We start from the raw sequence: 24,374 nt of genomic DNA, 5'->3' as shown, positions 1-24,374 counted from the left end.
AATGAGCACGTTTGAATAAGGTTTCCTCTGCAGCTGTGTAAAGAAAATCATATTTAGACAGAAGAAAGTCTAAAACAAACCATACACTTACACTTTCATTAGATTGTTAAACAGGAAGACCTTTGCCTGATTGGGCTACCCTCACAACTACGGCAAATTCCAGTGTTGGCCCTTTGGGAGTTTTATACCTGCACTAACTGATTTGTGGACGATTTTTGAGTATTAGTTCGGTGCATTGTTGTGAGGGACCCATACAAGAATAAGCTGCAGTTTAATCCTTCACTTTTTAAATGCCTGACCCTGTTACATCCATGTAGCACTCCGTAGATACATCAGAATAAAGTAACTCATACAAAAACACTTTGCAAACATGGCAAGATTATTGGTTCAAAGTGATGAGACAAATGCAAAGCACATAAACATTCATTACATAAAGTTGAATGCAAAAGTCTCCTGCAGTCACATCTGCACTATACAGTACATTACATTCTGTAATGCAATGCTGTTTATGGTATGTTTGATTTATGTATAAAAATCTGTTAATGGAATTATATGCACAACACCAACAGTTTTCCCTCTGTTCATATTACAGCTTGTGAACTCAGAAACGCACCATAGTAATTGTGGTGGAAAGAGACACAGGTCCATTAAGTTCAACCTTTTTATCTAAATTAAACCTAACTGCTTATTTATCCAGAGAATCTAAAACATCTAAAGCCTCTTGAATTTGCCTCAGATGGCAATAAAAATCCTTCCTAGGACCAAATTGCAACTGGGCCAGCACCTTGTTCAATTTTAAATTAAGAGCTAATTATAGTAACCCTGTATTTTGTCTCATGCTATAAAGTCGTCTAGTATCTTTAATATTGCAACTTTTTATTCCACTTATTACATTGCACCAAAATCCAGATCACTCAAAACAGACCTGCATAATAAACACGCAAACTGGAAACTACATTAATTGTTCCTGAAAGTATTTTTTAAACATGCAAACTGGAAACTACATTAATTGTTCCTGAAAGTATTTTTTAAACATGCAAACTGGAAACTACATTAATTGTTCCTGAAAGTATTTTTTTATCTTTTAGCACAACAGTCTATATTGCCCAATAGGGCACAATCCTATGACTTGGGGGGGGGGGGGGGTTATGCAATAAAATACATTAAGTTTGCCCAGGAACAATAACCCATAGCAGAAGAAGGAAGCATTTAATGGTCACCTGTTTAAAAGCAAACATCTTATTGGTTGCCATGGGTTACTGCTCCTGGACAATTTTATTACATATTGGGGTTGATATTTTAAAAATATGTGCAGGTGATATCAGATTACAGTGGTTCATATATTCCCAAACACAAACACCATTCTTGTAATAGGTTCATTTTAATAGGGATAACTTTTTTAGTATTTAAATATTATGAGGTAAATATATAATAATTTCCTTCTTACCTAGTCTGTCTAAGTCCTACCACTTACAGCTTTGAGTAAAACTAAAAACTATATGACAAAAATATTCAATATGTATTTAAACAGCAATTGCGCTAAACCCTTTTCATGTTTCTCAAGTACTCTGTATTCAACAACCATCCTGCAAAGAAGGGTCTCTAATCCAGAAACCAACTGGGGCATAGTCTGATGTAATAGGATGTGGAGTTGGCCAAAACAGTTAAGTAATAGATACATTGCATAAAAGTAGCAGAGACAACAAGTTTTGCTCAGAGGTGCACCTAAACTATTTTTGGCTGAAAATCACCAGCACTGTAGGCGGCAGAGTTGGTTCCAGGCACTTTCCAGGCAGCTGAAATATGCAGAATACAACCCATGCGTTATAACGTTTAGTATTAGTGTTCCTATGTGTTGCTGGGGAAGTTCTGTCAACACCACTCCCATCTCTCAATCTCACATGCCAACAATCTAATGAGCTTCTCGGATTAGTTGGCAGGTTAATAAATTGTCCAGAGTTGTACCAAAAAAGAAATGTAGATGTAAAACCAATGCCGATTTGCATTTTTCTAGTTTGTTAGTTTGTTTTCAAGTATTAGTGAAGCACACTCATCCCAAGATTTTCAAGACACCTCATGCAGTTCCAGCTTACCTCCACTGCAATGGCGCACTGTAGCAAGGACTACCTGGATTACTCTGTGCTTGAGGACTGCAGAAAAAAGCAAGTGGAGATGTATCGAGTGTGCAGTCGGCACTTAATGGGATTTTTAAGTGCTGGAGGTTTGGAGCAGATGAAGGCGAGAGCATCCGCTGATGCACATCGTTTCCTCGGCAGTGAGCGTGCAAAGGGGAGAAGATTCTGACAAGAATTAAAAAAATGAATATAATCACTCAGAAAGTAGTGTCATCATATTATTACTACCTTTTGTGTGCCTAATATCCACAAGTTTTCAGTGCTTCACAAAGTACATAGTGGCCACAAATTTTCATTATTTCCAACAGTCCCTGCCTCAGAGGAATGTATAAGCTACATGTCACATTACATTCACACAAGGGTCAGTTTAACCTGACAGTAGGTTTTTGCCTACTCCTCTGGAGTACACAGAGGAATATACACAGACACAGGCACAACTTATACATATTCACTTGTCAAACAAACCAAGGACTTCAGTGCCACAACTGTGTTGCCATGCTGTTTTGTCAGACCAACCAGAATTAGAATACAGTCACAAAGAAGGAGATAAAAGAGCCCAGCATAAAAGGGCCTTAATAAGGTCACTGTGATCAATACACAGACTCATTAAATCAATCAGATCCAACTGGCTTGATCATAGGGATATAGCCATCTATTTGGTGTGTCCTTTTCAAAAAAGACATTGGTGTAAAGTAAACCCGTCCTTATTATTAAAATTTATACAAGCAAACCAAATCTGTCATTTTTCAATTCAGGCAATCACAGAATACTCTGCCAAAAAATCTGTCCCAGTAAGAAACGAAAATCTGAATTTGCACATTTAAATGTAAATGCAATGTTTAAAAACATATTGTGGTTTAAAAAAGAAAAACATCAGCTTGTAAGTCTATGGCCTATAATTAATATCTATGGATCTTCAACTGACCCTGCATACCAGAACTATATTAATTACTTGGTCTATAAACTGTTTGACATATACGCCACAACTTGTAGAAATACCAGAGTAGCTGTTACATTGATACATGGTGCTGCTGACATGATGGTGACTAGGCTTCAATTACTGCTACTGGGAAACATGGAAGTGGGAAAATAAGACTTGTTTGTCAAAACTCAGGGAGAGTTTTAAGTGACAATTTAAAGTTTGTGTTTTTTTAGTGTTGGCAACACATGGTTTAGTGTCGGCTGACTGAACGGTAAGTAAAGAAAGAAAAAAAAAAGAAATCAAAGAAAGACCTTAGATACTTACAGTCTACAACATATTAAAAGTTAATATATATGGTCTTCTAAGTTTGTCAGCGAGAGGCAATTGTGATTGGTGAAAATGTACATTTTGTGACTGGACAATGCCCTCTATAACTTACTTATCAGTACTGAAACTCTATTACATACAGGGGTAGGGTCCTCATTAATTTACATCTCATGTAACAGTGTTTTGTTATTAACATCCGCTATTCTGTACAGCACTGAGTAATATGTTGTGCAAAATTGTAATAATATTAAAAAACAAATCCCAAAAAAAGGCAAAAATTCATTAATTTTCAGATCTTTGCCATTTGTTAGCCTTAGCCAAGATTACAAATGCCCAGTACCCCAACTAGTTTGTGCTTACTGGAGGCGCAAGTTCGGAGCTCCAAATCTTTCTCTTCTTCTTTTCATCATAGTTGCTGTTAAAGTAAAAGAGAACAGCAGCAGCAGAGAAGTGTGTGCCCCTGGCAGCAATCCGGCTTAACTGGCCAGAAAAAAAGTGCCATGCACACACATTATTCCAGCGTAGTCACAGAGATACAGGGATGATCTGAACTGCGTAGCCAGCACATCTTACTCACAAAGTAGGATTTATTTAGTTGCAATAATGGCAATGGTATCCAAGAGGACTTCCACTCTTTGCAACACAGTGCACTGACTCCACCTGAAAACACTCAGCAGACATATAAATAGCAATGTACGCCTGATATGGGTGACAACAAATCAGCGACACTGAACAGAATCTTTTCTTAGGCTTCAGATATCAGAGTAGCAACAGTTTCAGCAAATGAGAGAGCAAGCCAGGGTCCTGTTTGGGAGGAGGGGGTGGAGGTCAAAGAGCTGGCACAATGAAAAGACTCATGCAAAAATTTGACATTGTAACTCAAAAACTGTGTGTGTGATAGGAGCACAAGGCAGTGCGCTGGCTGACACCAGAGAAAGTCATGAAGAGAGCAGGGAGCAGCTGTTCCTCTTACACCAAGGGAGCATTCCATTTTAGGAAAGCCCTTTCTGACTGGATTAGTTTTGAGGTGTAGAGTTTGGGAATTATTTCAGAGCTCCAAAAGGTAACTGAGGCAGAAAAACAAATATGTACTCTTTACAAATTCTTCTTAACTTGTATGTATGATTTGGCCTCAAAATGTTGTACAATTTTATTTTCCCTTTATAGCGGAATAAACAGCTAACTGAGAAATCTATAGTGAATTTCTGCTTGGCAAGAATCATTTTCTGTAGCGGTTGTGTGCAAGAAGAAATTGTTGCCAATAATAGTTGTAATGCCAAAAAAATGTACATGCAAAGAATACACAAGAAAATGTATATAAAACTTGTCATTTATTCCATATCAAGTTGAGTTTCCCACAGTCATTAGATCAGCTCAATTCAGCCTTTGAAATGGCAGCAAAGTTATCCCCTTCAGTCAGCAGCTTATTTGCCCATGTATATGGACCTCCAACTGGCCAGTGTGACTGATATCTGGATGCAAATTGGCCATATATTGATGGAGCAGGATTGAAAATTCTGTCTGGTTAAGGACAGCATCGGATTGTTGGAGCAGTCCTTACCCCAATAGATAGCTTTCCTGTTGTTGTGATCTTTTAAAGTCTCTCTCAAAAAGGAAAACTATACCTTCGAATAATGTAGGTCTCTACAACAGTATATGGCATGAAACAGCTCATATGTAAAATCTAAATAAACGATATTCATAAAAATATACTTTTTTAGTTGTATGTGCCATTGGAAAATCCTAAATAGAAAATTGCCATTTTAATAACAAAGGATGGCCCCAGGACCATATGACTCTCCAAGCACAAAAAACAAAAGAGGTCACATGAGCCAATAAATGGTAAAAGTTCTGTCTTTTACACCCATACTTCTTCCTGTTAACGTCAGAGCTGCATTATGTCTGGCCAGGTGATCTCCGGGGGAGCACATAGACCATCACAAAATGGTGTCTCAAGATAAAATATGTAAAAAGGCAATATTTGCAGATATCTATAATACGGTTGGGTAATATTCTTTACCAGGCCACTTAATATGATATAAACTGTTGCTTTAGTATTATTCATTCTGGAGGTATAGTTGTCATTTAAAAAAACATTAAGTTCCAAAGTGCCCAAGGGACCATTTTAGGAATATTGAATTTTAAACTCCCTCAATTAAGCAACAATATAATAAAAAAAAAACATTATGTGCCTGGATAGTTTGGGGGAAATTGGTTTTACTGTAAATTTTGGATATACTTTAATTTTTGTTAAGGGTGAATTTTTTTCCATCTTTATAATATATATATATATATATATATATATATATATATATATATATATATATATATATATATATATATAAATAATAGAGGCTATTTATATATTTTTTTCCTTCAAATTTTTCTAATTGATTTCCCTTTTTTATGGAGTAATAAAACAGTACCTTGTACTTGAGCCCAACATAGATAAAATGTGTTCTTACTGGAAGCAATGCAATCCATAAATGTTTTTTGTTTTTTTTAGCAGACTTAAGATATCTGGAGATACAAGGTATGGTATGTAAGGATCCCTTACATGGAAAAAAACAAAGTTACAAAGAATTATATTTTATGTATACACACCATAAAATATGTTTTTTTGGTTTGAATATATATATATTAAACACTTTTTGCTTTGCATTTAAAGTCCTATGAGTGCGTTTTTTTTGCTGTTCTATACTAAGATTGAGTATTCCAGCACCTAGGCATATACCTGTGATTTGTGTGCACTGGCCCTACATTTATCTAGACAGACAGACAGACAGACAGACAGACAGACAGACAGACAGACAGACAGACAGACAGACAGATTAGATAGATATTGTAATCTTTCCTTTAAAGCAAAGATGGCCCCAGTCCAAATAATAGCTGTTTTATAATGACTTGTTAATGCATACTGTGGTTTCAGGAACTGGCACAATTAAGTACAATCAACCTGGAATTAAGCAAGTACAATAAAGCCTGCTAACACTGAGCTTGTACAGATAAATATAGACAAACGTGACAGTAATTTGGGCTTAATTAATACCTACGTATATGTGTAACACCAGTGGGGAAGCTTAAGCTTTGATGACTCCAAACCAAATGAGTTATTTATAATCATTTTGTGGAACAGCTGTAGAAAAGAGAATGTAGCATGTGACAGAGGATGATTTACCCTGCATTATTAACAACTCAACAATAAAGTCTACTTCAGAAGAGGTTGCATCGTCCTACTATATGCTACACTTCCCCACTCGAACTGCCTCTTATCTATTTCAATGATTTGCCTGCACTATTTCTAACCAACGGCTGACCTAAACTGGCATTTTGCACTGTTGTTCAGTGGTGTAACTACTGGAGATTCAATTTAGTGCATTACAGGGGGGCCCCTTAGGTATTGCTTGGGGGAAGGGGGGCAGCCGCTGGTTTCGCACCTTGGCTTGTGGACCCCTAGTTATGCCACTGCTACTGTTACACTGTTTATTGGGAGGGTGGGTGAGTGGTGCAGTGACGGCATAGTGATGGCACAGGACTATCATGGTATCTTTGCCAGAAGTAGAAACAATCATATTATATCACGTTCTTCTTCTGTATATTGTCCTCCACGCACTGGGATGCTAAGAGTGTTATGGGCACATATAAATGGTAGGTCATATAAATAGCACATCAAGCAAGGTTGTCAAGTTAGCTGTATAGAAACAGTCCACAGTGAGCACAGTTAAACTGTGAGTGCTTGTGTACCCCAGCCTCATCATTGTATATATTTTTAGATGTAAGATTTACTTACATCTAAGGCAGAACGGAAATGATTAATTTAAGCATTTACAGCTTATATCCAAGGGTGACTTCCAGTGAGCCACAAAACCTCCTGTCATACACATATTTAGAACCAATTATAGATGGATTAAAAAAGACTCACAACGGGTTAACCCCACTCACTATGGGTTAACTACATTTAATCCTAGAAACAAATGTTCATAGTCAGTTTGCTGGGGGGGTATCAATTTCTATTGAATCCTTGCTTATAAAAGTGCTGCTGAATTGGTTTTGCAATGCAAGCTTCCTCCACCATGAATTAACGGCCAGAAAAGTTGCAGAAACTCATCCTATGAATGCAGAAGCAAAAAAAGAAAGTGGCATTGCCTACTATGTTTCTGGGAAGGCTCATAAAGTATGTTTGGATACTCTTCATCTTCACACACTCGAAAGGCAGCTCTGTCCTTTGCTGTAGGTTCTGGTTACCATTTATTATAACACAGCATCTGATGTTAAGTTTGGGAACAAAAGAAACCGCACACATAACCTTGGATAGCAGGAAAGCATTCTATCCCAATCAGTAATAATGGCTTGTTCACAACATGAGGCAAGGTATAAAGTGCAAAAACACACACAAAGGATTGTGGTTTTTGTCCACACTGCTCAAACTCTTGCTTAAACCACAGTAAGCCACAAATATTGCCCCTCCGCATTAGTTGCCCTGAAGCATTAAAGGAGAACTAAAGCATTACTAAAGAAGTAGGCTAGAAATGTTATACATTATATTTTGGGCTTCTGTACCAGCCCAAGGAAACCACAGCCCTTTAGCAGTGAAGAGCTGTGCCTCCAAAGATGCCCCTGTAGCTCTCCATCTTCTTTTCTGCGGATTCACTGCACATGCCCGCCCTGTGTTGCGGTCAGTTACTTAGAGCTTAGGGTTCGACTCAAAATACACAGTACACATGTAAGGCTGATCAGTAATTAATACAGGTAAATACTACATGGAAGCACACAAACCAGTGCAACTAGCATCATAATTGAATAATCAGCCTCGTATCATCATCTTATATTACAGGCCAATCTAATTTTCTGCTTGATAATTTGTGACGACCCCTAAGCATAGCTTCTCAACAGCTGCTCAGAGCCCATTGAGCATGTGAGTGTCGCAGACACTTTCCAAGATGGTGACCCCCTGTGACAAGTTTGAATCATTGCTGCTATTGAGAAGCTGAAACTTTAGGCTGGTGCAATAAGTGCATTATATAAAATATGGCATTTTTGGCCACATTCAATTTTAGTTTTTAGTTCTCCTTTAAACCCATAGGGCTCCACTGAACTATGCACTGCATCTTAAAGCCGATCTCCCAACAAAGGCGCACACTTTGTAATGCAGATCAGATTGGAGCAAGCACGGTTTGAATGTTATCCTTATCATGCCAACAACATAGCCCATCTAAGATAAGCCTCAGTGTTTTAGTGTATAAGGAATTGTGATATTAAATGAGAAAAATTAAGTAAATTGCTTTCTAAAGAAAAGACAACAAGAGTAACATTAACGGGCACAACAAGAAGGGTACAGACACACAGTAAGATTTGTTGTCCACATTTAAATCTTCGCTACCTTGGGAGACAACTCTCCCTGAAATGCTTTCTTTATTGCCAGTGGGAGAAGTCTAGCATTCATGGTCAGCACCCTCAAGACACGGTTAGATGTGAAGTACCCAGAGGTCGAGTTCACACGTCGTGTTTTTACTTTGCGTTTTTAAAAATATGCATTTTTAAGCTGTAGTTTTCTTTTTCCAACATGCATTTCTGTTTTTCCTCGTTCCCCACAATTCTACTTGGAAGAATTTTTGTGAAAAAAAATCAAGCGGAAAAGCAATTTACAGGCAAAATGTAGCCATACTAATTACGACTCCAGCATACAACACTGCAATACGCATGTGCACAATCCATCTCATGACATTATGGCCATCATATTGAAAATATGCTGAATATTTAATTGTTCAATTATATGGCGTTCCTTCACGTAGTGGCGTTACTGCTGAAAAATCCAAATACTGGCATTGCATAGCGGATGTTGGCTCACAAGCACCCTGTGGGTACTGCTATAGTTTGTATTCCATTCTTTTCAATAGGGCTTTATTTTGTATGTATGTATGTTCGGATGCACGTTTTTAGAAACGCAACATAAAAATTATTTCCTCACTTGCCCTGAAGTTACTCAGCAGAAATATAACAAATATAACCACTGCTCTGCTACTAACCAGTAAACCAAAATATTAACAGTAATCCTAATAAAGGTTTATGGCTAATAACATCTAACTTCCCTGCTATTACTATTTCAGAACAAGTCTTTTTTTTCCATTAATCTCATCTCTCATTCCCTACTAAAACCTTATGTGACCTCTCCTGATCCAAGCAGTTTCAAATAATCACCTTTTTGTACACAAAAGGGATAGATGCTCAATTAAAAGTGTTATTGGCAAAAAAAAACCAAAAACAAATGTAGCTGTGGATGTTCACAACCAAAAGCTAAATTATATAATTGGCCTATGTGAATTTTTGCACATTTATAGTCGTTTTGCAAACATTTCCACTGTAAATAATTTAGCAGTATTGTTTTTAAAATGCAGATCATTGTATCAAAATGCAACCATTGTCTGTAGCAAGAAACATTAAAGGGGGAAAGCATTATAAAATGTAAACATGCCAAAATTGCTAGTACATCTGAAACTCACTTTTTTAAAAAACATTTTTAATGAAACGTATCACCAGCCACATGTCTGTCTAGCTCATGCATCTATGAATGTTTTCATCAGTTTAGGTCATTGTGTATCTATTAAAAGAGAACTAAGCCCCCCCATACCAAAAAAGCCCCCCTTAACAGCCTGGCATTGCCTGCATTCCCCACCCCTCCATCCCCGCACTGTGCAGGCAGTTAAGAGGGGCTTTTTGGTTTGGGGGTTTAGTTCCCCTTTAATAATAAGTTTAAAACAACTATTACAGCTAGCAAATATGAGATATACATTTAAGAAAAGCAAAAACTGAAAATTGAAGTATCCAGGAAACCAAATAATAGGGATCATTAGTTGCTGTTTGACTTGCAAAAACCGCTTTAATGTAAATTGAGGATTGACAAAAGTCTACACCACTGGGCAACCAATGTGGAGCCTAATATCAAGGAATACAGTACAAACATCTGGGAGGAGATTTAAAAGCTTCTGAATATTCAGACCAGGCTTTTGTCAAAACAGCAACAAGATCAAACAAGACAAATGGTTGCAAAGAGGTGTGAAGGGAGGGCCATCTAAGCCAAGCTGAAACAACAATGTGTGTATCTATATATGTATATTTTTATTTATATAGCACTTCTGTGTAAGCATAGTCTTAAATTAAACAAATACCATATCAGTATACTGCAGAAAACAAACTATATATTTTTTTTTTTTTTAGAAAACACTATTCATATTTTAAAAGATGTATATTACTTACAAACTTCCTCTTCTTGGGAGGCTCAGCTCCTTCTACAAAGAAAAAAAAATGTATTAAGCAAAATTAGAAACACGAAAAGAAGAAATAATAAAAATGCAATAAATGTTTGCAGCAAATTATTAACAAAAAATGAAAGTTAGCGATAAGACCAAGGCTCGTCTTACAACAAGACCAAGGCATTCAGTAGCACTTTGGAAAACGTTTGTTCATAATTTTTGTATTTCTTCTGTTAAAGAAAATACATTTCTTCTGCAAGTTTCTAAATAAGGAATTTCTAGTACTTATTAGAAAATTATAATGGTACGATATTATTAAATTATAATATTGATGAAATTAAAAGATTAAGTGCAGACATCACACAGGAAACCCAACAACCATTATTTTACACTTGATCACTAAAAGAATACTGTGATTACACACCATATACATTTTTTAAATTGCTCCCTGCCAGCGCAAGAACACCCACACTGAGAGGGAGCTCCCAGAACGAGCAGCAATGTTGGGGCACACACATGCACATAATGAGTGAATGCCACAACTTGTTCATTATACACATGCACGTGACGTCAGAAGCGCATTAAATGTAAGCACTCTGCACAACATGGCGCCTCAAACTGGGAGGGAGCTCCCAGTGCGAGTGTTCTAGCAATGGCAGGAGGCAATTTTAAAAAGAAAAGACTATTCCCCGTGAGGCAACTTCGGGCGATTTCGAAAAACGAATCGTGCCGAGTGTCATCCCACCAGCGATTTACATTTTAGCTGGCGGGAAGGCAGGGGAGGCAGTTCGGGGAGATTAGTTGCCCCGAAGAAGAGGAGACTTGTTGCCTTAATCTGCCTGTGTGCCCGGACCCTTAATTTGTTTGATTGGATGCTAATTTAAACATGTGAGGGATAGCTGAAACCAAATTTAAAATTCTCTTTTTATTATTAGGTGGAAGCAATTTTGCATATAAATATATAAATGCAGTGTTTAACTGCACATAATAACATATAATTAACCAGGGCATTCCAGTAAATTATACATAGCAAAAAGAAAAACATAAGACATGTTCAAATACAAAGATAGCAACAGAAAGTCCTTCACAAAATGCAATCTAAATGCACAGAATTTGCTAAATTAAAGATTAAATACATTATATGACCAAAACATAATTAATAAAGTTATTTTGTAGCAAGTCCTTTACAGTAAGTTGGTGTGGTAATACATGCTTTGCATACATATATATACATATATATCTCAAAAGCCAGTTATTTATTTGTCACTAGGTGGCGCCATTGTAACACTTAATGGGGTCTTCCACCCAAAAACCATTTTTATCATGAAAATACAGTTCTAAGCATCTTTCCACTATACACATTATAAATGTTAGTGGTTTTAAAGTTATATGTAAATGTAATTGCTATAAAAGCAGTATATTTCCATCTAGTTTAGGCAGCTGATAAAAGTTGATTAAAAGGAGGAAACCTGACAACTTTAAGCAAAGGACCCTTCCAAATAGTAACGATTTAGTTCAGAATATGCTGCATAGTAATTGGAATTTGGTGGCTATAGAGATAGTACTTCTAAGCCAATGCACCAGAGCTAGACATACAGAAATAACAAACCTTGTCTTACATAACCTTCAGGCTTTTAAACAGTAACGCCAAAAAATATGAATTCTTTCATATGATTTAAAAATAGCATATTGCTGCACTGGTAAAAAAATGTTGTGTTTGTTTCAGAAAGTTTACTATAGTTTATATGAGCAAGATGCTCTAGCCATGGGGGCAGCCCAGTTGATAGGAGAAAAGGCACAGGTTACACAGCATATAAACTAGACAGCAGAGTGCTGTGGCATACAATGGTTTTAGATCTTACACCGGAAGATAAACAAAGGCAAATGTAACGGGACTACAGCGGGACTAAACATGGCATAATCACAAATTGCAACTATTTATGCGCGTTAGAGTTACGCCACAATTTTGGCAAATATTTGCAAATTGTGAATTTAAGTTACTGTAAACGCTATTTTCGTGCACAACTACACACAGTGGCCGCACTCACGCATACATCCTGTCTTATTTGGTAGCTATTTGTGAATATAACCCCTTATCAAACCCAAAAATAAATGTCAGCTGCATAAAGTACATCAAAATGACTCGATACAAAAACGCATCGAAAGAGACATTTCTGTTTCCTCAAGACTTTGCGCAGAATGGAGAGGCTATTTAGACTTGTTTTGGTGGTGCTAGATGAGATGCAATTCTTAATAAATAAACTTGTTCTTCCACAAGTCCCCAGCCCTGGAACCTGTCTCGCCCTGATGTTCACAAATCATACAACACACAATACATACAATATAGTGTGCTTTGTTTTGTTTTGTTTTTATCCTTTATTAACGACATGGGTCATGCTTATCAATTCACAACTGGAACAAGAAGATTCACAATATGATTACAGGACATGGATTGAGTCACCAACTCTGATATTGCACTTCTATTCTTAGTCTGGACATTGCATGGCTTATTGCCAGCGCAGAAGTTGCAACAAAACTGACCTAGCTAACCTAGCACCCATTTTATGTTTTTCAAAGGACTAAAATAACTGGTGTAAAAATCTGTTAAAAAGTAAACTGCAGGAACTGTGTTGATCCAATAATAAATAAAAAGCCGATACCTTTTTATGCAACAAACGGGGTGATCCCAAGTTTTAACCCATCGTGTTCTTGACATTATTCAACAGATCAAACATTTTGGGACCTCTTGGCCCTTCATCAGTGATCACTATGTTAAAGCAGCTCAAGTTTCAAATACTCAAAAGGTACAAACACTGGAGTCAGTTTTCTTTGTAATGCAGTGCTTAGTTCTCTATTAGTGACAAGCTTATGCAGTGCAGTATTAATAATATAGCCCATTTTAGACCAGTATTTCCAACATCTCTCCAATATTCAGCAATAAGCAATCAGTTGTTGGGCACATGAGATACTAACTAAACGTAATTCCTTATTTACAGAATGACCCAGGGCAAAATATGCATGCGCTTCGAATTTTAAATGCCTAAATTTCATAAAAATACACAGAGAACAAATGGCATATTTAAGCCAAACTGCAAAAAAATTACACACATAGCAAGAACATATAATTGAGGTTTAATATCGCTAGCCTTAGTACGACGATTTGTATTCAGCAATTGGTTTTACACTGGCACTACCCAGTACAGTAAGAGACAGAGAAAGATTGTATACTAAGGTTAAAAAATAAGAGGGCATATACAATTAAATATTTCCTACGGCAAAGTGTTTCTTACCTTATTGAATCAGCCTGGCAATCCCATACTTATGCTTTCAAAAATATGGATGGACCAGTCATTGTTCTGTGTTCCATAACTGCTCATACCTGAATTACTCTATGCATTTAAGTTGTCAATAAATGGATATTAATCCTCAGATTAACACTCACTTGGAAAGACACATAGCTTCAAGGTCACTTACATAATCCTATAAATACGTGTCTATTTCCATCGCTAATTTCAAATTAGAACAGAGAGAGTGCTTGTCCTGAGATGACAACATTATTAGGAGCTTTTGGGAAACATTGTTGAAGTACAAAGGACATTATATTCTCGGTTACACAGATATCATTACAATATACCATCAGGGATGCCCAACCTGAAGCCTGTTAGCTGTTGCCAAAACACAACCAAAAGCATCCAAAAGTGAAGGCAGTGATGGGGATGCTGGCAGTTGCTGTTCAACAGCTGTAGTTTAGAAGGTTGGACATTCTATTGAATACTGTTTTCCAACTATGAAATGGGGACCTTGGGACAGCTGAACTTCTTTCTACATGAACTCTAATTGTTATGGTCTCATTACTATCTCATCATTTGATGCAGGCACACAACTCTCACATTTCAAAGGCTTCTTAAATTTCCACCCTTGCAATCATATTAAGATACACAATGTGTGGGCCTGAAATGGTGAACTGGTATGGCATTTGTTATCCACAATGTGGGAACTGGGGTTGTCCTAAAAAAGGGATTTTCTATAACATGAAACACCTTGCTACAAGTGCTTAAAAAAAACATTTATTTTTAATGAAATTAGGATTGTTTAGCCATTAACATAAAAGCCCAATATTTATATACTATATACAGATGGTTCTGGGAATTGGCGACCATACAGTCATATTAAAAAGTTTAGGAACCCCTCTTAATTCTTTGGAGTTTTGTTTATCATTGGCTGAGCTTTCAAAGTAGCAACTTCTTTTAAATATATAACATGCCTTATGGAAACAGCCTGTTCCAAATCATCCCATAGATTTTCCATGATACTCAAGTCGGGGGACTGTGACGGCCATTCCAGAATATTGTACTTCTCCCTCTGCATAAATGCCTTTGTAGTAGTGTAGTAGTGTGTTTAGGCCACTTTGTGACTGATGCTTGAACATTATCCTGAAGAATTTGTTGATATTGAGTTGAATTCATCTGACCGTCGACTTTAACAAGGGCCCCAGTCCCTAAACTTGCCACACAGCCCCACAGCATGATGGAACCTCCACCAAATTTGACAGTAGGTAAGCATGTGTTTTTCTTGGAATGCGGTGTTCATCTTCCTCCATGCAAAGAGCTTTTTGTTATGAACAAATAATTAAATTTTTGTCTCATCAGTCCAAAGCACTTTATTCAGAAATGACTGTGGCTTGTCTAAATGAGCTTTTGCATACAACAAGCGACTCTGTTTGTGTTTGAGTGAGTGCAGAAAGGGCTTCTCTCTCTCTCTCATCAGCCTGCCATACAGATGTTCTTTGTGCAAATTGCGCTGAATTGTAGAATGATGTACAGATACAGCATCTGTAGCAAGATGTTCTTGCAAGTCTTTGGAGGTGATCTTTGGGTTGTCTTTAACCACTCACAATCCACCGCATATGCCACTCCTGTGTTTTTCTTGGCCTGCCAGACCTGGCAACTGTGCCTGTGGCTTTCCATTTCCTGATTACAATCCTTACAGTTGAAACGGACAGTTTAAACCTCTTTGTTTTCGATCTTTTGAGAGTTGCTTCCCTGCATCAAAGGGTTATCACTTAAAGGACCAGTAACATCAATTTTTTTTTCTCAAAAATTCGTTAGTACACAACGAAAAAATAACACCAACACAAATTAAAATTTAAAATAACAAAGCCTTTCTTAAGAAATAACTTACAGAAACTCCACTTCCTGTCCTCTGCAGAAACGGCGAAAGGGCGACTATCCTTCCTGCAGCGCTCGATTTGTCCTCCCTGGTTAGCTCCAATATTCTACTGACAGCGTGTGAAGCGAGGTGAAGCGAGTTGAAGCTGCGGATCAAGACCCTGCGGGACCAACACATGAAGCCCTTGCTGCTGTAGGAGTGCGGGAAACCAACTGGTGCAGGCAGCCTAAGATGCAGGCAGTTTCCTGGGAGCAAGCGGTTCTCCCTCCACAGGCAGCTGAGGCTCGGTATCTCCACAGCTCAGTGCGAGGCAAAGGACAGGGGAAGACTTACGGCCAGTCTGGAGCTGCCTCAGTGCAGCAGTGCAGCGAGACGCCATCCAATTTTAGATGTGCGAGTGGTTCTGCAAGAAATAATCGGCTGTCGCGGTTTGCTTGTCCTCTATTTAGCCCACTGGTCATTATTAGCCTGTGTGTCCGTATGTACTCACCTGCCAAGAGGGAGCCGGGCAGAAGGAGCCAAAAGAGGACCCCGCACAGGACTTGCAGTTCTATCCGGCTTCAGCTCTTCAGTCCAGAGTCAGGGAGAGCCGGGCATGGAGGAGCGCTACTATCCAGTCACGTGTTGCAGCAGGCATAACCCTTAGGGCCGGAGGAGCGCGGCTCTCATTGATGAGTAGTGAGTGATTCGGACTCAGTTGAGGAGGGCACATGCAGCTCAGTCCCGCACCTCCCTCCTGTCCGACACTGCTGGGACAAATTTCGTCAAGTGGGAAGCGGCGCTAAATAGAGGACAAGCAAACCGCGACAGCCGATTATTTCTTGCAGAACCACCCGCACATCTAAAATTGGATGGCGTCTCGCTGCACTGCTGCACTGAGGCAGCTCCAGACTGGCCGTAAGTCTTCCCCTGTCCTTTGCCTCGCATTGAGCTGTGGAGATACCGAGCCTCAGCTGCCTGTGGAGGGAGAACCGCTTGCTCCCAGGAAACTGCCTGCATCTTAGGCTGCCTGCACCAGTTGGTTTCCCGCACTCCTACAGCAGCAAGGGCTTCATGTGTCGGTCCCGCAGGGTCTTGATCCGCAGCTTCAACTCGCTTCACCTCGCTTCACACGCTGTCAGTAGAATGTTGGAGCTAACCAGGGAGGACAAATCGAGCTCTGCAGGAAGAATGGTCGCCCTTTCGCCGTTTCTGCAGAGGACAGGAAGTGGAGTTTCTGTAAGTTATTTCTTAATAAAGGCTTTGTTATTTTAAATTTTAATTTGTGTTGGTGTTATTTTTTCGTTGTGTACTAACGAATTTTTGAGAGAAAAAAATTGATGTTACTGGTCCTTTAACCTCTATGCAAACTAAGGACTTGTAGATTCCAAGAGCTTCAATTTGGTTCTATATTTTAAGTGCAAACCTACTAAAGAAGCTATTTACAATTTGGGGTTTGTACAACTGTGTCTTTGAACAAGAAGACCAATGATGAATAATCACTGATGTCATGCCTGCATCCAGTAATGAACCATGGTTGTGCTATTCATTTTCAAGAATGAAAGCTATAAAACCTTTTAGCGAATGACATTATAACAGCCTTCTGCATTTATAATATTAATAAATATCTGCAAGAAGCTCAAATGATATGACTGAGCTGAGACAAACCCACAGATCCTCAGTAAACCAATTTACCAGAAGCAAATTAAATCATGCTTTAATGGCAAAACATAGATACAGATATAATTTAGTGGTGAGCTGCCTTCTAAATATGAAATCATTAGAGCTGCAAAGTATCCAAAACAAAAGCTTGACAAAAGAAACAGTCACATTTTCATATGTTCCCTATCCCTTCCCTGTATCTCACTCCTCCTTTCCCCATGCCACACTCCCTCTTTTGCAGTAGTTCTCTCTGCTCTCTTATTTATATACTGTTTTCCCTCTTTTTCCCAATCTCTGCTTCTCCCTCCTGTTACTACAATACCTCCAACACCTCTCCTCTTGATCACCTCTATGCCCAACCTTCTAACTGTTCTTTTCTCTCTACCACCCCATTTCTTCTGCTCTCCCTTTCTCCTTCTGTTCATTTTAACCACTGATTTTGCCTTTTGATGCCTACTCATTATGTGTTCCTTATCTATCTCACTTTTATCCTATGTATATATGCCCATATATTTTACCTACTTCTTCCTCATATAAGATCCTGTTAATGGTTAGATAAAGTTTTATGTCAGCTTTCATGGGGCATTTTTAAGCTTCCCACTTCTCCTCTTCATGCTGTTTTATTACAGGTCTGACATCTAGTCAACTTCTTCTCTTTACCCATTCTTTATTATGGTCATTCTTTCCACAATTTCCCCAATATTATGTTTTGCCCCTTAAAAGGAATCCAAGCACACTTTTTTTTGTTTCGCCAGTGGACAATATTACCACAATATTACATTAAAAGCACCTTCATTGGCAAACATGGAGCAGTAAAATGCCAGCCTCTGTCAACTCTGCATCAGAGGCTGTGACACAGAGCCAGGGTGGGCCATTTTAAACACCGCTGATTTTCTCGGACAATAGCAGCAGTCTAACCCCCTATGACCTCCATATGCTGTAGCCCTTGTAGCACATGGGGCACAAAGGAAATAACACTAGAAATGGAGAACTAAGTAGCCAAAATAAGTTTTAATTGCTTCCTGTGTAAATTGCTGTAGGTAACAATGACTTATTAAATAACAAAGAATCACTTTCTCCTTAAATATACTTTGGAAAATAATGGAAAAATGGGAAAAAATTGGGCAAGGGTTCTCATAGCCAGTCAGATCCCACCCTAAAATTTATTATAAATAACTATAATTCTAATCCATTATGGATTTACAATTTTATTTATAGTGAAGGCATATGAACTAGAAACATTTGAATATGACAGGTATCATAAAGAAAATTGTACAATCCCAAACCTAACTGATTTTATATACGTAATAAATAGATTAAAGTAGATTTTACCGATATACCTCTTCTCCTGTCCTGACACTATAATGTGGATTGAGTAGAGGCTTTTTTTTTTTTTTTTTTTTTTGCTTGAAAGTACCCATAAATAAGAGAACAAACCTTCCTTTTGAGAAGCAGTGCATGCATATGTATGTATGTATGTAACTGCACAGAATCATGAAAGCAGATAGATCCAATGCAGTAAAACAACTCCAAGCTGATTAACAAACATGGGTGCTAGTTGCATCAAGGTAACTTGATTATGAGCACAAAACATGTGTGATGTGTTAGTACTTCTATAAATACCTGTAAAAGATTATTCTAAAATGGAAAGAACTTGGGGAAACTTTTTTTTTTTTTTTTTTAAAACAGATTAATGTACGCCAAGACGAATATCGAGGAAATAACAGTATAATGCATTAATATGATTTTAATGTGGCTGTAATTGAAACACTGAAACACTACCTAAGAGATTTTTCTATAGATTTATTATAAAATAATTAACTGTGGGGTGCTTTTTCATTGCCACGGCAGTCAATGCACCATCTGGTACAATAAGAAAGAATTAATAATGGCTTAAGAAACGATGCCGTAAGGCAAGTAATATTGCAGATGGTGCAATATTTTTGCCAGCTTTCCTGATAAAATTTCCTTACCCTGAAGTTGACAACCCTGTAAAAATAGTCCTTATTTCAAACCTCCCTGAATAGTTTAGAAACATGTGCATTAGACTTTAAATACTTATATCAACAAAAATGATATTGGATCACACAATTTTGTATTCCTTACAGGGTGGCTTTTTAAAATTACATGAAAAAAGGAGCAATAATACTATTGTCCAAAACTTCCACAGCAACATTTACTTACAAGTCTCTTCACATCAGGAAAGAGGACTGGGAAATGTAGTGGGTCCCTGTAACATCTGAGTTATGCTAGTTGATATTTTGTTTGTTTAGAAAAAAACAGCTTTACCCAGTGACTGCGGATGGCGTAAAAAAAATGATATTCTATTATTCTTTGGAACGTTCCGTCCTCCCCTCACAAGGATCAGTCTAAAGGAAGTTAATTATCATATATTCCATAATCAGAATTAAGTGTGTGTAATCTCAACATCTTTCTGCTAATCATGCTGCTAATCTAAACATACTGTTTTTATCAGTATGTATACCCAATCCATGGAAAATCAGGAAATGTAAATATACATGGCAGAATTCCAGTTGAACACAGATTTAGGAATAATGGTTTACACGGGGCTGCATTTAATCCCTTGCACAATACAATTTTCATAAATGGAATTAATGTAGGGTTAACACCTGAAATCAGAATTAATTTAGATGTGTGGTTTAAGATGGTGCAGCCAAATGATCCTATTCAAAGAGGGATGTGGAGGGATACTATAAAATACTATGAAAACGAGTGCTATACTCGCTTCTTGCACCATATTCTCTCTTGGGGCTCGCTTAATTGCCTTCAGAGACATTATAGTTAAGGGAAAAACAGATAATTCACATGCCCACTAGGTTATTTAGTCTTCCATACAGATTATTTCATATTGTATGGCATTGCACTTATAACATCAAAGTAATAATATAATTATATATGATAAAATGATACAGGTATGGGACCTATTATCCAGAATGCTCAGGACCTGGGGTTTTCCGGATAACGGATCTTTCCATAATTTGGATCTTCATATCTTGTCTACTAGAAAATCATGTAAACATGAAATAAACCCAATAGGCTGGTTTTGCTTCCAATAAGGATTAATTATATCTTAGTTTGTATCAAGTACAATGTACTGTTTTATTATTACACTGAAAAGGGTAATCATTTATAAAAATTTGGATTATTTTATTATAATGGAGTCTATGGGAGATGGTCATTCTGCAATTTGTAGCTTTCTGGACATTGGGTTTCCGGATAACGGATCCCATACCTGTACTATTATTATATTGTAAGCACCACTGGGGCAGAGATGATAATGACAAACCTCTGAAAAGTACTGCATAAATATTGGATTACAATAAGTATTGGACCTGTTATCAGAAATACTTTTGACCTGGGGTTTTCCACATAAGGGATAGTTCTGTCATGATCAACATGCATTAAAGCGATACTGACATTAGAAAAATGCCCTTCAAAATATTAGGGTACAGTCACACTGGGCGTTTTGGGGAGATTTAGTTGCCTGGCGACTAATCGTCTCGTCTTTGTGGCGACCGATCTCCCCAAACGCCTTCCCTCACTCTGCGCTGGCTAAAATGAAAAATCGACGGCGCTAATCACACGCGGCGATTCGTTTTCCCAAGTCACCTGAAGTTGCCCCATGAGGAAACTTCGGATGACTTCAGAAAACGAACGTGTGATTAGCGCCGGAGATTTTTCATTTTAGCCAGCGCAGAGGGAGGGAAGGCGTTTGGGGAGATTGGTTGCCACAAAGACGAGGCGATTAGTCGCCAGGCGACTAAATCTCCCCAAAACGCCCAGTGTGACCTTACCCTAAATGTACATTAAGGAAGTTATTCATCAAAGGTCGAATTTTAGAGCTTTATGAGGTTTTTTTAGACTTTTGATTGAACTCACATCTCAGATGTTTTCTGATTTGACAAAAAACTTGAATATAAAAAACTCGAATCAGGGGTGAAAAACTCAAATACTCTATCTGAAGTTTTGAAGTTTTCAGTTTTCAGTGATTAAAAACCCCTTGAATCTCTCTCACGAAACCCACCGGAAAAAACTCGAACATCATGAAGGCTATTAACATCTTCAAATGGTTCAAGAGACCTCTGCTATTGACTTTTATATAACCAAGATAGGATTTAGATGGTGTATTTTCAGATTTGAGCTATTTCCAGCTTCGATTTATAATAAATCTCCAAAAATTCAAGTTTAGATTTTTGACTAAAAAATTCCATCAAATTTTTCGTGGAAAACACAACTCGACCTTTGATAAATAAGCCCCTAAACATTACCTTTAGTTCATGGTGATTGTTTTTCACTGAAAGGGATTCTTTTGTAAGTGTTACTTGAAGTTTCTAAACCTGACTGTCCCTTCTTAATCGGTTATGAGTTTCTAATGCCAAAGGACTATTGCTGCACAAATATGGCTGTCTCCTCATAAGGGAACATAGGGATTAAAAAGGTAAAGTAAAAGCATTGGGCAAATACTTTGGTGGCAAAATTATAAATAGCATGCAAAGACAATGTTATATTATTGCTGTATTTTTTTAACTTCCTAGATAAAATATCTTATACCAGAAATAGCAACAGTTTGCAATAATTTGATACTTGTCTTTACTTTCAAATTAGCATAGTCTTTCAGAATCAGACACCAATTATTTTTAAGGAAACCACAGTATTGTGATCTAATTGAGACCTACGGTGCTAGATATACTATGCATCTAAATAACGGTTTGGTTTTGAAAAAAAAAAAAAACTGGCAGTAATCTACGGATAGATCATACACTACATCCTGCCACTAGTGTGTTTACTTTGCTAGAAGCAGAATAAGTGGAAATTAAACCCAGCAGAATACAACAGCTGTACAACAACAACAGAGCATTTCATTTCTTCTTTTAAGTTCAAAGTTAAGAGATACCCAGAGAAATTAATTTAGAAAACTGCATACATGGTTATTTAAAATGAATTTGTAGAAAGTATGAAATATAAACACCACCCACATATAAATAAGATGCTTAATACAAACCTACTGGGGGAGTTTATAAACAGATGGGAAGCAGGCTTAATAAAATAGAGGAAGAGCAGGGAGATTTCAGGGATTTATAGCAATACATCTTATATGATGTAAACTCAATTCATATGTTTTTATAATAGCCAGTTTATTAAGCAGCTAACAAGCTGCAGATATAGGAAGATTTCTGAGAGTATGTTTGCATACGTGGCCCTAATTCAACTATACAGCACTTCCACAGCAAAGCACATTATGCATGCCCTTACTTTCACAACCAGATCTCACTACTGTGTGATTTTTTATATCTCGGTACATTGATAGCACCATGGGTATAGAAACTAAAAGCTGGCCATACATGGTGTGATTTTTTGGCCCCCTCCATGCCAAGTCAGCAGCTTATTAACCAATGTCACTCTAGCTGTTGTTCTGGTGGTGGTAAATCTAATGCTGCAGGGCTACTTTTAATCAGCAAGGAGGGAACAATTTAAAATAGAACAGATGGCAGGGGCAGGATGGCAAGAATAAATGAGGCAAAATATAGGGTAAAATGTATGAGAAGCTGTTTTGATTGCTGAAAAAACTGAACCGTGGTCAAAATAACTTTCATTAGGACAATTATATACAACACAAGAACAGTCATTTTTATTTGCTCAAGAACAAAATCCTAATGTCCAACAATGGCCTAGTCATAGACCTGTGTTCAATTCAGCTAAACCAATAGCAGTTATTGCCAAGGTGCCCTATCATCCAACTATCCTTAACCGGTATAAATCTGCCAGAAATAATAGGCCAAAATCAGTTCCAAAGCTGGTACTGAACATACTTACCACGAAAACACAAAGGAGAGTTGAACCAATTGCCTTTTTTATACAATACCCATATTAGAAAAACTCATTCATTTCTACCCATGGTATCAGTTGAAGGGGAAAAATACCGGATTGGTATGGTAACGGACGTCATTGCCTTCTCTCATGACTATCATCGTATCGTGGTAGGTAATACAGATGTACAGGACAAAAGCATGTTAATGTTTCTAATATAAATAATATCAAGACTTAAAAAAGGACCAAAATGTTAACCTGTCACTTATAAAGAATTTTAAGAAAGCCCATTGAATGCAGCACTCTATTCATGATACATGTAAATTTGTTATGTTAAGATGCAGATTATTTCATTTGAATATTATAAAGTTGCCAGCAAAAACAATGTGCAGCCTGATAAAATACCATTTGAGATAAGGTTCTAACCCTGCCACATGTCAAAATTGCCCCTGGACACGATTAGGATAATGCAACACTTGATTGGTCACGATGCCAAATAAAAGGATCCTTTCACAATTGCTCACCCATGTGATGAGCCATTTCAGGTGCTTTCTATCATTTGGTCCTGGGGCAATCATATCAGACTAAACATCGCCCATTGTTAGTGCTGAATCTTTAGATACAGGTAGAATTCTATTGTTTCTACCTGTATATCTGACAATTCAGCTCTACACGTGTGTCTTGAAATTAACGATCTTTCTTGGAAACATCTTTTCCAAGAAAGATCGTAATTGTTACGTCTATAGCCACCTTTAGGGCCTCTGCTTCCCCTTCAGCAAATAACACATTCGTGGGCCAATGCCCCACAGACAGTCCAGTTAGCTGCCAACTCAGTTTGAAGGTGCCAAGTCTGCAACAAATAGCGGACCATATATGGCTGCCTATAGATTTAATTAACTATTTAGAACCAGTTTAACATCATTTCACTTAAATTTAAGATGCAAGATGAGCTCCTTGTGTCAACAGCTACTTTTCATTCTCATTTCATAGAGCCCACTATGTAACACATCAAAAGAATAATAAAAACTGTGGTCTACAATCACAGATAAAATGTACAATAAAATAATATAGTGCTTATTTTTTAGAGTGACATAAGTTAAG

At 37.5% G+C, this 24,374-nt stretch overlaps 1 protein-coding gene across 5 annotated transcripts in view; it reads right to left on the bottom strand.

Moving 5' to 3' along the window:
• LOC108714283 (microtubule-associated serine/threonine-protein kinase 2) overlaps nt 1-24,374 on the bottom strand; it is a 143,508-nt gene that overhangs the window by 81,635 nt on the left and 37,499 nt on the right. For 2 of the 5 annotated variants that reach the window (XM_041590442.1, XM_018258372.2), the window contains exons 4-5: nt 10,639-10,670; nt 2,094-2,300 (exon numbers count right to left, since the gene is read on the bottom strand). In XM_041590442.1, coding sequence (XP_041446376.1) covers nt 2,094-2,300; nt 10,639-10,670 — 239 coding nt within the window. Of the gene's footprint in view, nt 1-2,093; nt 2,301-3,744; nt 4,040-10,638; nt 10,671-24,374 lie in introns of those variants that run through there. The other 3 variants (XM_041590443.1, XM_018258373.2, XM_041590444.1) reach the window with 2 other exon arrangements.

The sequence above is a fragment of the Xenopus laevis genome, chromosome 4L, assembly GCF_017654675.1.
Source record: "Xenopus laevis strain J_2021 chromosome 4L, Xenopus_laevis_v10.1, whole genome shotgun sequence".
Lineage (NCBI taxonomy): Eukaryota > Metazoa > Chordata > Amphibia > Anura > Pipidae > Xenopus > Xenopus laevis.
Note: the sequence above shows the minus strand (reverse complement) of the source record. Positions and strands in the feature narration are given on the sequence as shown.